The sequence below is a fragment of the Felis catus genome, chromosome E2 (assembly GCF_018350175.1).
Source record: "Felis catus isolate Fca126 chromosome E2, F.catus_Fca126_mat1.0, whole genome shotgun sequence".
NCBI lineage: Eukaryota > Metazoa > Chordata > Mammalia > Carnivora > Felidae > Felis > Felis catus.
In genome coordinates, this window is record NC_058382.1 from 44907494 (window position 1) to 44922003 (window position 14510).

A 14510-nucleotide genomic window follows, 5' to 3' on the forward strand; every position below is an offset into this window, starting at 1 on the left:
TAGCGTATAGATATGTTGGTTTATTTTCCTGCAGACATGAGATTAAAAGATTGAGGTAAAGAAGAGAGTTTTACTGTCTTTTCATCGGAAGGTATCGGTGTGTGCTGTGTATAAAGAACAGGCGAAGCAAGAGTAACACACACATTAGGCATATTAGTCACTGCGTAGTAATCAAAACCAGTATCATCCTGTGCCATAAACAAGCACAGATTAGTAACTACTAAACAAGTCCCTTGTGTCAGATTCAGTCATTTCTTTCTCAGAGCAATTAATTCCCTTTTGTCATAAACCACCGAGAGGGCAATTAAAAGAAAAATGTATCATTGAGGAGTTGGATACTCTCCAGCCAGATTTAGCCCTAAAAATGGATCCCTAAAAAGAGGAATCCAGTTGTGTAGAGGACCTTAAAGAATATTGCCTCGCATCTTTCTCCATCTTTCCCTGCTTTGTAGCCTCAGTGGCCTCTTGAGACTAATCAGGTTTGGCCATGATAGAATCAGAAGAATCAGTTACATTGAATGAAACTATCCAAAAATGTATGAATACAGGCAATTCTGTCTCCTATTCATTCCCGGTGGAAAGAAAGAAAAACACACAAAAATCTTAAAAACTGAAGCCAGTCAAGCAAGCCTGAAAAAGAAACCTAGATTTGGCTACATTTTTGAAAGGAATCTGGTGCTGTGAGTCTCATTTTCTGGCTTTGATCTGGTTGTCAGCCGGGATGGACTTGCCCAAATGATGGCCCACAGAGAGGCCAAATTTTTCGTTTTTCTGCTCATCCTGCACTTCCTTTTTCATTATGAACCCTGCCTGGAAGTTTAAGTCAAAGAGGCTACTTGGAGCAAAATACAGTGGCGTCTCATCCCAGATATTTTCCAGGCGTTTCTTCCATCCGTCCAGGATCTGAATTCGCGCGTCCGTAGGAGTGTGCCCGATGCTGTATGTCAGCTGAGGTTCCAGGACTTGGAAGCCACAGAAATGCAGAGTGCCGCTCTGGGGAGACACGGAGAACAGAGGTGAGTCACAGAACAAACCCTATACAGCTTGTGCCACAAACAGAAGTAATGTAGGCTTTCCAACAAGACGCTCCGACGTGGGGGCCTGAGGCACCCCGGAGAATCAATTCATAGCTATTTTCTCTCACCTTCTAGCACTCTATTCCTAGCTGTTACCTATTTTAGCCTATTCAGCTGAGCTGTTGTTTAAATGAACAAAATCTTGAAACCGTGCCAGCCTGGGATCCTCTGCCAAAGAGCCGGAACTTCTTTCACATAAGGGAGTTTCGGCTTCTTGGCACAGGACTCCTGCCAAGGTATGTGGATGCGCCTTTCTCCGCCTCTCCTTCTAACTAGATGAGCCTCAATAAGTGGTCTGTAGAATTTATTCTCCAATATTAATGTTAATTCTCCGCCGTTCTAGGTGGCCACCGCATTTGCTCTTCTCTCCAACCCTCTTCTGTATAAGAGATCATCTTCACAGTCCAGTGACCCACCACCCAGAAGCCTCCCTCAGACTCCACTCTTGCTGGCTGGGCTAAATCATTTCTGAAATTTTCTCATAGGTGGTGAGGCCATAGCGGCAACCTGGAGAAGGCCAGGAAGACTGGAGACAGAGATCAGTTGTCTGGAGTGGGGGCCCATGGCTATACAAATCTAGGGGTTACCTGCACTAGCCTTTGGTTAGGAGACAGAGCTGTTTGGACGCGTGCACACCCAGGTTACTCTTGAGCACAGGGGCCCGGGAAGACTAGTAAGGCTTAGAAGGGAGCTCCCTGGAGTTCTGAATTGTTACGTTGCTTCCGTCCTCACACCTCGGGTCTGTTTTCAACTGCCATCTTGAGAATCTGGACCCCACAGAAAGCTCAATTAATTAATCCCCGGGGAAGGTTCACTGAAACAAAGTAACCTGAATTGGCCAGAGGATGATATTCATGTCTCCGTGGATACCCTGCAGAGAGTACATGGAGCCGCTGCCACCAGTGGTGATGGAAAGCACGGTCTTCTTATTCTGCGAAGGAAAAGTCATCACGCTCCACGTCTCCTTCATGACGGGAGGTTCACGAAACGGCCCCAGGGCTGTTCTTGTGTTCTTTTCGACACACAAGTCCAGCCACCTGCTATTTCTGTTCCTTCCTCCCACACCGGCTCCTCTGAGCCACGCAGTATGACTCCAGAAGTCAACACTCGAGGGCCAGCCCCGGAGTCCACATTACTCCGGGGTGTGGCCAAGCAGGTGAAGGCTGATACGAAACCGGTGTCGACTGCTGGTGCCTAGTGGAGTTATTTGTTGTGTCCGTCTCCCCACGGCACTCTGCCTGTATCCAGGCATGTAATCCAGGAGACCTCAAAATGTGTCCGGTGTAGTATTTGGGTGTCTACATACATACAGAAAATAGTCTCATGAGGCCTCCACCACCCAGCCTCAACGCTCAGCATCTTGCCATTCCAGTTCTGTCTAATCTCCCCGCCCCTTGTGTTCCCGGGGTATGTTAAAACAAATCCTAAAGTCCTGTCTAAATATCTTCACACAGAGGCGCCTGGGTGGCTCAGTGGGTTGAGTGTCCGACTTGGTCTCAGGTCGTGATCTTGTGGTTCGTGGGTTCGAGCCCCACGTCGGGCTCTGTGCTCATAGCTCAGAGCCTGGAGCCTGCTTGGGATTCTGTGTCTCCCTCTCTCTCTGCCCCTCCCCTGCTCACGCTCTCGTCTCTCTCTCAAAAATAAATATTTTTAAAAAATTAAATATCTACACGCACTATTATCCAGCTCTCCCAGGAGCCCGACCTTAGTACCCAATTGTGTTCAGAACTCTGCCTCAGGACAGAAGGCAGCCCGGATCCAGCTGTTAGAGAAACAGAACCATCCACCTACCCGGAAAGGTCCATTGTCATACATGGCAGCATACGTGTACGCGAACCCCCCTATGAGCACTCGTTCAAACCAGCCTTTCAGGATGGCGGGGACTCCGAACCACTGCAGCGGGAACTGTGGGGCAGAGAACAGAGAGGTCACAGCAGGAACTACCGCCAGCGAAGAAGGCTCAGGTGCTTGGCTGACATCAGAGAAGAGCAAACCCTTCTTGGGGCCCTTGTCGTTGCTTCAGGAGGAGTTAGCACATTAAAGAAAAATATTGTCCTTGGTCAGTCAACTTGACACTCTATTTCTGCCTAAAAGAAACAAGTACCGGGTAGGTCTGAAGAAAGCCACGTGCAATGATGATTTGTTTCTACAAGATCACATTTCACGGCCGAGTCTAAATAGCAAGGAATGCAGATAAAGTTTGCTACGGTGTGTGACGCAAAATACAAAATCAATATTTTGTAGGAGTGCTGTCAACAGTGTGAAACATGTATCTTGTGTTCACGGATGTGAAATCCTACCGTTTAGAATAAGCTGCACATGGGGCACCTGGGTGGCTCACTTGGTTAAGCGTCCGACTTCGGCCCAGGTCATGCATGATCTCGTGGTCTGTGGGTTCGAGCCCCGCGTCGGGCTCTGCGCTGACAGCTCAGAGTCTGGAACCTGCTTCAGATTCTATGTCTCCCTCTCTCTCTGCCCCTCCCCCGCTCGTGCTCTGTCTCTGTCTCAAAAATAAACACTAAAAAATTTTTTTTCAAATAGAACAAGCTGCATATGAATGTGCGCTCACACAGGCGAACAAATGACCCGTGTGCGCTCGGCTTATCAGGGAATTCCCACGGAAGAGTCTTGTCGGCCCTCGTGTCCTACTAAAAGCAGCACAAGGACGATACCAGTATTTCCTCTTCTTCTCCCTGACTTCGGATTTAAACACAGGGACACCTGGGACAGGCCCGATGAGACAAGTTTAGCACAGAGAAGGAATCTGTTGGGCTTGATATCTTTCCCTGATATTTGACGGGTTATTGATCCACAGGAAAGGGGGCAGAAGGGGCTGGGGTTTAGAACAGAAGGAACATGAGATGGAGCACAAGATTCGTGTTCTCACCCTGAATCTGCCGTGGACATGATGCAAGACCTTTGTCACATAAGCCCCTTACTTTTGCTAAGTCTGATGGGCCTCATCTGTAAAACCAGGGGCTTGAGTAATCTCTTCTCTGCAGATTACTCACAACTCTGCAGTTGTGAGGGGCCAGACCTGAGGCTTTTAAGATATACGTGTAGGTGGCTTAGACACGTAGATTTGGTCCCTGTGAATGTTCTACAGTCAGAGCTGAAAACAGAATTGGTTGGCTTGCAGCATATTGAAAGTTTATTCTTCCCCTGGTTGTTCTTGGAGAAGTGAGAAAAGTGAGCAGGGGGCTAGCCCCAGTGGTACCTTGGGATAAATTAAAGTATCGCTTCCTCAGGACGCTTTATTTCTATGCTGAAAGATTACCATACAAGTACACCGACTCCCATAGTAAGACTTTGCCAGGGGGGCCTGGGAGGCTCAGTCAGTCAAATATCCGCATCCCGCCCCGCGTCCGGCCCGGCGCTAACAGTGCAGACCCTGCTTGGGATTCTCTCTCCTTCTCCGTCTCTGCCTTCCCCCCACCTCACCCACTCTCACTCAAAATAAACATTTTTAAGTAAAAAAAAAAAAAATTAAAATTAAAAATTAAAAATTAAAAAAGACTTTTCCCTGTCATCTGTTGGTAAAATGTTATAAGTATACAAATCTGAAGTGTCTACGTAGTGTTTCGGTATGTTGCTATTTTACAGTACACAACTTGCACCGTTGTACTGATAGTAAACTGATGCATCGGGTAGAAGCCAAATTCAAAGACCACCAAGGTCCTTTCCAATTCTAAAACACGGTGATTCTGAGAAGCAGAACTGAAAGCTGCCACAGTGGCCGCAAGGGCCGCACTAGGAAAAGATACAGTGGAAAACGCTGACCAAAAAGGCATCCTCCGGGGCACTGGCTGATGGGGCGTGGCTTTGATAGCGATAGGCCTGAGGGTGGAACCGAACACCTAAAAGTTTGGATTCTTTGCAGCTGACTGAACAGTTGCAAAAGCCGCAGCTGGTGTCACCCTCCTCGTGCAGTTTCTAGGGTCACATCTGGTCCGTGTTCAATATCAAAAGGCTGGTTAGAACCGGTAGAAGCAAAGTCATTGAGTCCAGTGTGGCATTTTCGGGAAAGAGGATTGACAAAGAGCTCGTACAGTACGGACTGCCCGGCGGGGAGACAGCTTCCACGAGAAGAGGGGCGGGAACACAGGAAGCAGGGCAGCGCCCCCTTCACCTGGGAGGCTCTGACCGCAGGGGTCCGTGCCCCGTGCTTCACTCCGCGCAGAGAAGGGGTCAAGTGCAAACTTTGAGAAATCCCACAAGGAATCACTAACTGAAGAGAAGCTCAAGGCTCACTGGTCATCTTTGTAGTCACATATTTTTGTCTAAGTTTGTTTATTTATTTATTGAGAGAGAGAGAAGAGATAGCGTGTATGGGAGCGGGGTGGGGGGGGGAGTGAGGTGGGGGGGCAGATAGAGAGGCAGAGAGAGAATCCCAAGCAGGCTCCCAGCTGTCAGCACAGAGTCGGATGGGGGGCTCGAACCCACACACCGTGAGATCGTGACCTGAGCCGAAACCAAGAGTCAGGCTTTGTTAAGCTACCCACATGCCCCGTGTAGTCACATATTTTCAGAGTAGTACAGCCAGGTTCACAATATCTACAAATCTGTGTAACACCACCCCGTTTGAAGTCATCACCCTTCTTTATAAAGAAGGCGCTGAAGTGTGTAAATGACTTTTCCTAAGATCACATAGCTAATTAGGTGACCAGTCGAGGACAGTAAGAACTCAAGCATCCTGACACTCCTTCTGATGTCCTATCGCACCTGAAAAATCACAAGGTCTGCAGCTTCCAGCTTCTTTTGTTCCGCCACAATATCGGGGCTCAGGCGGCCTTCTTTATAAGCTAGAACAGACTCGGCAGGATACTGAAAGTTCTCGGGGTCCTTCAGTGGACCTGCCCAGAGGAAAATGACAGGCTGGAGTCAGAGGGGCCGAGGCTGAGCCACAGAACCCACAGGCGAGATATGCCACAGAGACCTAATGAAAGGGGGGGAAGGCTGATCCTACCTGTGATGTCCCTTCTGGAGATGACGGGATTGAAGTTCATGGCATACAGGTCTGACACAGTGACCTCCCATCCTTTCCTCTTCAAGGCCTCTACAGCAGCCTCCTTCATGGCATGGTTGAAGGACGTCCTCTCTGCGTGGGCCAGTACGATCAGCGCTCTTCTGGCTATTTAGACACACACAAGGCATACGGAGAAAATCAGTTTCCAAGCGGCAAAGATTTAGCTACAGGGCGGCCGAGCCAGGATCCGTACTAGAGGAGTGAACTCTGCGAGGCATTGGGTGATGCAGTCCATCCACGGCAGCCAGAAATATATTTTCTCCTTAAAAGTACCAATGAATAAAGGACGCATCTTAATGCAGTGGCTAATTTTGCTGGCATACCTAACTGGCCATCTGCATGAAAATGGACTTATCCTCCTGACACCTTTTTTTTTTATGTTTGTATTTTATTTTTGAGAGAGAGAGAGAGAGAGTGTGTGTGTGAGTCGGGGAGCAGTAGAGAGAGAGGGAAACAGAATCCAAAGCAGGCTCCAGGCTCTGAGCTGTCAGTGCAGAGCCTGACGTGGGGCTTGGACTCACACGCTGCAAGATCGTGAGCTGAGCCGAAGGGACGCCCAACCAACTGAGCCACCCAGGCACCCCCCTGCTAACACCTTCTATTAGGTGTCAGGCGTCAGTATCTTGGTTCCCCTCATCAGGGGGTAGTGGCAATGTTCTATTTCCTGGGTGCTGATCACACAAGTTTGTGAAAATTCACTTCGAATTTTCAGTGTGTCTGTTGTATTCGTGTTGTTTTCACTATCCCACAAACACACCTCGTAGAGCAATAGATTCCTGGCAGAGTACGGCTCTAAAGGAAGAATTTGTATAACCTCAAGATGGAGAATACTTTGTAAGAAAGACTAGAGATTCAGCAACCACCAACGGAAAGCTTGCCAGATAAAGCCACATAAAAATTAAAAATCTGGGGGCGCCTGGGTGGCTCAGTCGGTTAAGTGGCCGACTTCGGCTCAGGTCATGATCTCACGGTCCGTGAGTTCGAGCCCCGCGTCGGGCTCTGTGCTGACAGCTCAGAGCCTGGAGCCTGTTTCGGATTCTGTGTCTCCCTCTCTCTGACCCTCCCCCGTTCATGCTCTGTCTCTCTCTGTCTCAAAAAATAAATAAACGTTAAAAAAAATCATTTAAAAAAAATTAAAAATCTGTGTGTACCAGAAGGCACCATAAACAAAGTCAAAAGACAATCAACGGGGAACAGATACCTGCAACTCTTACCACAAAGGGTTAAAATCCCAACAAATGCCTACACACAGAAAAAAGACAGACTACACAATAGAAAAATAAATCAAGGATATGAGCACTCTACTCACAGAGAAGGAAATGTAGATGACAAAAAAACAAATGAGCAGGTGCCTTGCCTGGCCTGTCAGGAAAAGCAAATTAAAATGAGATATCATTATTTACCCATCAGATTGGCAAAACAATTTATCATTATTTACCCATCAGATTGGCAAAACAATTTAAGACAAGCAACACTGAGGGCTATTAAGATTGCAGGAAAGCTAGCAGCTGCCAGTGGGAACACGAATTGCCTCCACCCTGGGAGAAAGTAATGAGGCCGAATCTCTTTAAATTTTGAGGACGCATAAATCTTGACCTAGCTCTCCAACTTTGGAGAATCTGTTCTACAGACTAAAAGCATTGGGATATAAGGATGTATGAGCAAGGACGTGGACTGTGTCATTCTTTTCACTGGCATTCACTGACTCTTTATGGGGAATATTTGAATAAATTATGGCACATACACATTACAGGCTAGTATGCTGTTAACTGTATAGAGTTACCCAGAAAGCTATCCACGATGTATTGTTAACTGATCAAATGAAGCGAGTGTGAATCCATTACTATAAAAGACAAAGAGGGGCACCTGGGTGGCTCAGTCGGGGAAGCATCCGATTTCAGCTCAGGTCATGGTCTCACTGTTCTTGAGTTCAAGCCCCACATGGGGCTCTGTGCTAACAGCTCAGAGCCTGGAGCCTGCTTTGGATTGTGTCACCCTTTCTCTCTGTCCCTTCCTCGCTCACACCCTATCACTCTCTCTTTGTCTCTCAGGAATAAAATAAAATTAAAAAAAATACAAAGAATGAGGGGCCCCTCTCTGGCTCAGTGGGTAGAGCATGTGACTCTTGATCTTGGAGTCGTGAGTTCGAGCCCCACGTTGGGTGTAGACATTACTTGAAAAAAAAGACAAAGAAACTACATATATGTGTACGAAGATTTGCAGCATATAGGTATGAGGGGGAAAAAAGATGTGGAATAATTACATGAAACTACTGATAGTGTTCTTAGCTAGGTAAGAGATGTCAAGGGCATAGAGACAGAGGGGAAAGATTTGCTTTTTTCTTGGACCTCCTCTGTATTACAAAGTTGTTAGAACCAGAATGTTTTCCTCTTGCAACAACGGCATTTTAGTTTAGTTTTATTTCTTTAAAGTTTTATTTCTTTATTTTTAAGTAATCTCTATATTCAATGTGAGGCTCAACCTCACGGTCCTGAGAGCAAGAGTCACAGGCTCTTCCAATTGAGCCAGCCAGGCACCTCTTTTTATTCTCTTTTACTTGACGTATACTTGACACACAGCGTTGCATGAGTTTCAGGTGGACAACACAGCGATTCCACGCGCCTACACCTTACACCGTGCTCACCCCCAGTGCGCTCACCTGTCATAGCACACGACTCTCCTACAAGACCACCGCCCATATTCCCTGTGCTGTACCTTTTGTCCTCATGACTTATTCATTCTATAACTGGAAACCCATATCGCCCCCTCCCCTTCACCCATCTGCCTATCCCCCTACTCCCCCTTGCCGTCTGGCAAAGTCAGTTTGTTTTTTGTATTTATGGGTCTATGTCTTTTGTTTGCTTGCTCATTGGGTTTTCAGATTCACAAACAAGTGAAATCGTATACTATTTGCCTTTCTCTGCATAACAGCATCAACGGGTGCTTACTACGTGCTAGGCACTGCTCTGAGTGCTTTGCATTCTTTTCCAGTTGTCATGGCAACACCATGAGCTAGATACAATCAGTATCCCACATTAAAGATGGAGAAACTGAGGCACCAAAAAGTTAAGCAAGTTACCCAAGTTTACATGGCAAGTGGTGAAGCTGGAATAATGTAAAAATATGTAGACATAAGGCTGGCTCAAAGGAGCACGGAGCTCTTGATCTCAGGGTTGTGAGTTCAAGCCCCATGTTGGGTGTAGAGATCACTAAAAAAAGTTAATAAATTATAGATAAATCCATGCAACCATGTGCAGGCAGCAGGGCAGGGAATGGAGTTTACCACCAACACCGCTCCTAGGAATTGGTGTCACTGCCTCATTTCTCCCTAACTCCTAACATCTGTGCCCATGGGCGGAGCTCCAGGGGGAGCAGCTGCTCTGGGTTAAAATCGGCCAGGCGGCAGCTTCGGCCCTAGCCTGCCCAGGAGCCTCGCCTGGTTCGCTCGCTCTCGCTCGCTCCTGGCGTTTCAGACTCTCCAAACTCCGACTCGGGCAACAGAAGTCTGATAAGGGATTCAAGTTCTAGGAGAGCGATTTACCTACTTTGGACGGCCTGGGGAAAACTTCAGGAGCTCCTGAGGCTGCCTTAACAAACCCCTGCCCCCTCTTTATCAACTCCAGGACTCACCACTCTCGGCAGAGATGTGAGTATATAAAGTTCTGACAAGCGTTTTCTCTGTGACGTACCTTTGCATTAGTTCTATCAGTGTTTACTGAACACTGCTTTGTGAGTTTATATTCTTGTGGCTTACTTCTTCTGAGCTATGTTTATAGATATAAAGATAATTTTTTTTTTTACTTATCAGTATTCACAGGCATTTCTGAAGTAGTAAAATACAAAGGCACTTGCCATAAAATGACTGAATCAGGATATCTAGCCCTTGCTTTTAAGGAGCTCATCATCCACAAGCTATAGGACGCCTGCTGCTTTCAAAAATAAACAGGGGCGCCTGGGTGGCTCAGTAGGTTAAGGTCGGGTTCTTGATTTCGGCTCAGGTCATGATCTCAGGGTTCCTGAGTCCGAGTCCCACGTCAGGCTCCAAGCTGATGGCGGGGAGTCGGCTTGGGATTCTGTCTCTCCTCTCTGCCCCTCACCTGCTTGTGCTCTCTCTCTCTCAAAATAAGTAAATAAACTTAAAAACAAAAACAAAAACAAAAAAACGATGTAAGATGAGACACAAAGAAGAACATATTTGCCAGAAACAAAACCAACGGTGTTCAGTATCTGGTATATATAGATTCCTGAAAACAACGCAGTAGAAAAAAATGGTCAAAGGTTCTAAATATACAACAGAACAGTGATCGACAGTCAGTAGAGCAAAAGCGCTCCTGGGCCAGAGTTGAAGGGCAAATGGGTGACTCCCTCCCCAAACAGCATGATACCAAGTCACTGGTTGCCAGGTCCTTTCGTGGACAAACCTGGGGTTTTTTGGACTTGAAGTGTTCATTTTCCCTTCCTGCCACTTAACTAGCTACATGACCCGTTTGACATCCTCAGAATTTCCCCCTAGGACTGGCGGTAAGACGTGCACACAAAAAACTAATGGCATTAGCCTGACGGGGGAGGCAAGGAACAAAATTCCAGAGGAAAACTGTTGACTTCGGGCTGGCAGATTAGGGAAGGCCTTCAGAAGGAGCTGCCATTGAAGGAGAGGTTTGAAAGCCAAATGAGCTTATTACCAATACCCCTAATTTAATATTCATTTCTGCTTGCCATGCACATAATTGACCTGATGGAGGCCACTTGGTAACGCAGCTGAGCATATCTTTGTGAACGCAGCTCTCTCCCTGTGCTGGTTCGCTTTCAAGATTTCATACCCTATGAAATGTGCTCCCCATTCATCATCACTTCTCTGTGTCCTGAAATCCCTCATTCCTTCCCCACCCTCTTTTTTTTTTTTAATTTTTAAAATTCTAGTTAGTTAACATACAGTGTAATATTTCAGGAGTAGAATTCAGTCATGGATCACTTACATTCAACACCCAGTGCTCATCACAAGTGCCCGTTTTAATACCCATCACCCATGTAGCCCATCCCCCTGCCCAACTCCCTCTGTCAACCCTCAGTTTCTTCTTTATCCTTAAGCGTCTCTTGGGTTTCTCTCTCTTCTCTCCGCCCCCCCCCCCACTTCCCATGTGTTCATCTGCTTTGTCTCTTAAATTCCACATATGAGTGAAATCATGTTATTTGTCTTTCTCTGACTTATTTTGCTTAGCATGATACATTCTAGGTCCATCCATGTCATTGCAAGTGGCAAGATTTTATATATATATATATATATATATATATACACATACACACACACACACAGACACACACATACATACACACACACACAAACATACCACATCTTCTTTATTCATTCATCAGTCAATGGACATTTGGGCTCTCTCCATAGTTTGGCTCCTTCCCCACCATCTTTTGGGTTCTGTTCCCCCCAGCACGTCCACCCTAGCATGAGCCCTGCTCATGTTCTCCCTAACTCTTTGTCTCAGCCTCCTGACCAGGGTTTACTGAGCACCTGTATCCACCAGGCACTGCTCTAGGCATTTAGGATACATCCGTGTACAAAAGAGACACAAATCTTTTTTTTTCATAGAGCATACATTCTGGTGGCCAAAGTATCCCAAATGTTTCAGGGGAGCTGGTCTCTGTCCTCCTCTGTTACTCTAACATTCCTACAATTCTCTGCCTCCAACCGCAGGCCAACCTGAAACCAAGCATTCACTGACATTCCAGATTGAACAGGACTCGGTCAACCTGCAGTTTCATTGAAGACCAACACAGAACTCCATGTTCTGGGGAACATAGGGAAAGATAAAGCTGGCAGAGAAAGAAAGGGATGGTGGTACATTGTTTTTATGTAAAGCACATCTAGATCTATTTAACAGTAAAAGATAGATGACCCACATGATCATTCTGGCAGGAAGAATAAGCAATCAAGGAAAACCTGTTACAAGTGGAATAAGGGCAAGCCCTCCTGTCAGTTTCATGCATTTTGTTCCTGCCTTCCGGGCTCCCTGGGTTTCTCACAGAATGCATGCCTGCCAGTCAGAGGAACCCAGTAGTTATAAACAAATGCTCTGGATGCTTCCATTAATGTCAAGACTTAGCTGGATACAGTTAATACTAGTTAAACAAGGTCCAAATCATTCCATTTTCTCTCATTCTCCCCCCCTTTTTTTTAAGTTACACATAAGTACAGAATATTCCGTAAGATTGCCCTATACTGTGCTGGTGTCCTCAGGCCAGCAGAAGAATGATATAGAGGGGTGCCCAGGTGGCCCAGTAGGTTAAGCATCTGGTCATGATCTCCTGGTTCCTGGGTTCGAGCCCCGCGTCGGGCTCTGTGCTGAAAGCTCAGAGCCTGGAGCTTGCTTTGGACTCTGTGTCTCCCTCCCTCTCTGTCTGGCCCTCCCCTGCTCACACTATGTTTCTCTCTGTCTCTCAAATATGAATAAACATAAGAAAAATGAAATAGAAACAGCCTCTATCGTGCATGCAGGAAACCTTGTGAGCTACCCAGCAGTCTCTCCCAGATGCTTCTCCTCCAGGCTTCCAGAAACTCTGGGTGGGCTTCCAGTCCCCAGCTCAGCCCTTTTCACAGAGATTCTAACTGTAGGTTGTCAACGGCAAACAGCAGTCTCATCCCCTCACTTGTGACAGGCGGAGATTCTCTAGGTGTATGTGTGTCTTCAGAAAGAACAAGGCTCACAGGGAAGGAAATGACAAAAAGGTAGAGTTCTGTCCCAATTGAAGAAATGGCTTTCTAAACACTAGCACTGCCCCATCTCGGAATGAGGCTCTCTGGTAAACAGAGCCCCCTGCCCCTGCAGGGGCTGCAGCTGGGGTGTCTTAGAGGCATCAGATAAAGTTGTGGTGACCTGTAATGTCCCCTTAGGTTGATGGTGGAGAGCGGAGGTTCTGCCACTGAAATGGACCCGATACAGGGATCGGGTCTGCCCCATCCAAGGATCACAGACAAAAATGTCTCCTGAACAGGGGCACCTGGGTGGCTCAGTCTCTTGAGCTCCTGAGTCCTGGTTTCAGCTCAGGTCATGATTTCTCGGTTGGTGGGATCGAGCGTGGAGTCAGGCTCTGCACTGACAGCCTGCAGCCTGCTTGGGATTCTCTCTCTCTGTCTCTCTCTCTCTCTCTCTCTCCCCCACCTCCCCGACTCATGCTTTCTCTCCAAAACAAATAAATAAACTTAAAAAAAAAAAAAAGTTCTCCTGGTCAGGCAGCCTGGGATGGTCTCTATCCAACTAAAGGGTCCAGGTTCCCCAGTTCCAGCACACTCCTCACCAGATCTTTCAATTTTCCTCCCGAAGCAGGGAATTCACATTTTTAAATAAAATAATCTATATTTACTATAAATATCAGCAACTTACTCCAAAATATTTTAAATTCTATAAGGCCAATCAAGGTGTGCCAGTGGACCAGATTTGGCCATTGACAACGGCCGGTTTCTGACCTGTTTTGGAGGAAATTTTCTGCTTCCAAGGTCAAGTCTCTGTTAAATGCCCACCTAAGTTTGTGGGTATGGGGTAGAAAACAGGAGCTCCCCTTCCCCCGGTGTCTGATTAGGGCTCAACCTGGGATCTTAACGCTCTCGCTTTTTCAGTTTTGAATCCAGGAGAAAAACTGAGCTCTAAGCCCCTCCAGGATCCTCGCAGACAGCTGAGGCCTGGGGGTGCCCCAGCTCCCGGACGCGGCACTCACCAGCCAGGGCTCCGGCTGTGCTGATTGGCTGCGCTGCTGGTTGTCAGGGCGACCCTGGCCGCCGCCGAATCCTCGCTTTGGGGGGTGGGGGACAGCAGTCAAGCAGCGGCTGGGGCTGCACCTCGGGAGGTTGGGCGTGCAGCCTGCCGAGCGCCTGCCACTTTATAGCAACTCGCGCCTGCCCGCTTGGGGCTCGGCCTCCCGGGGTGGAGCCGGCTGCTTGCCCCAGGGGCGCAGGGCGGGGCGTGCTGTGGCTGCTCTTCAGGGAAGGGAGGGGGGTCTGAGGACTGGAGTAGGGTGCCCTGGGTACGCGTGGGATATGGGACGGGAGGGTGCAGTTAAAGGGTCTGGGTGCGGGTGGGAGGCAGGCCCATGTGGACCCTGTCCAGGAAGCACCTGGGGACAGCAGGGGGAAGTTTCCGGTGGAGTCCCAGCGCGCCCCGCGAGCCTCTCCCAGTCCTGGGAAATTGCCTCCGCACGGAATGGGGTGGGCAAAGAGAAGGGTGTGCTGGGTGTGGTCCTTAAGCCTCGGATTCGCTGAGTCACTGTGACTCTGGACTTAGATTTGGAGGGCCGAGGTACCTTAGGAGACGTGTTCCGGGAAAAGGGAATTCATTTCTTCCTTTGAAATGTTCACATTGTGCACTGGGGAGTCTCAAAGGACGCCCTTCGCTGGGTGCAAA

General features: G+C 47.7%; 1 protein-coding gene across 2 annotated transcripts; it reads right to left on the reverse strand.

The window, feature by feature from the left end:
• On the reverse strand, positions 1-14263 carry NQO1 (NAD(P)H quinone dehydrogenase 1). Of its 2 annotated transcripts, XM_011290082.4 has the most exons (6): positions 13828-14257; positions 6043-6207; positions 5799-5929; positions 2868-2981; positions 1906-2007; positions 1-993 (listed from the first exon to the last, which is right to left on the reverse strand). In XM_011290082.4, exons 2-6 carry the CDS (start codon positions 6149-6151, stop codon positions 688-690), a joined length of 762 nt encoding a protein of 253 aa, XP_011288384.3. In that variant the 5' UTR covers positions 6152-6207; positions 13828-14257; the 3' UTR covers positions 1-687. The 2 variants fall into 2 exon arrangements, with proteins under 2 accessions (XP_011288384.3, XP_044901839.1); XM_045045904.1 differs by lacking the exon at positions 1906-2007 and having other exon boundaries at positions 13828-14263.
• Between the last annotated feature and the right edge of the window lie 247 nt (positions 14264-14510).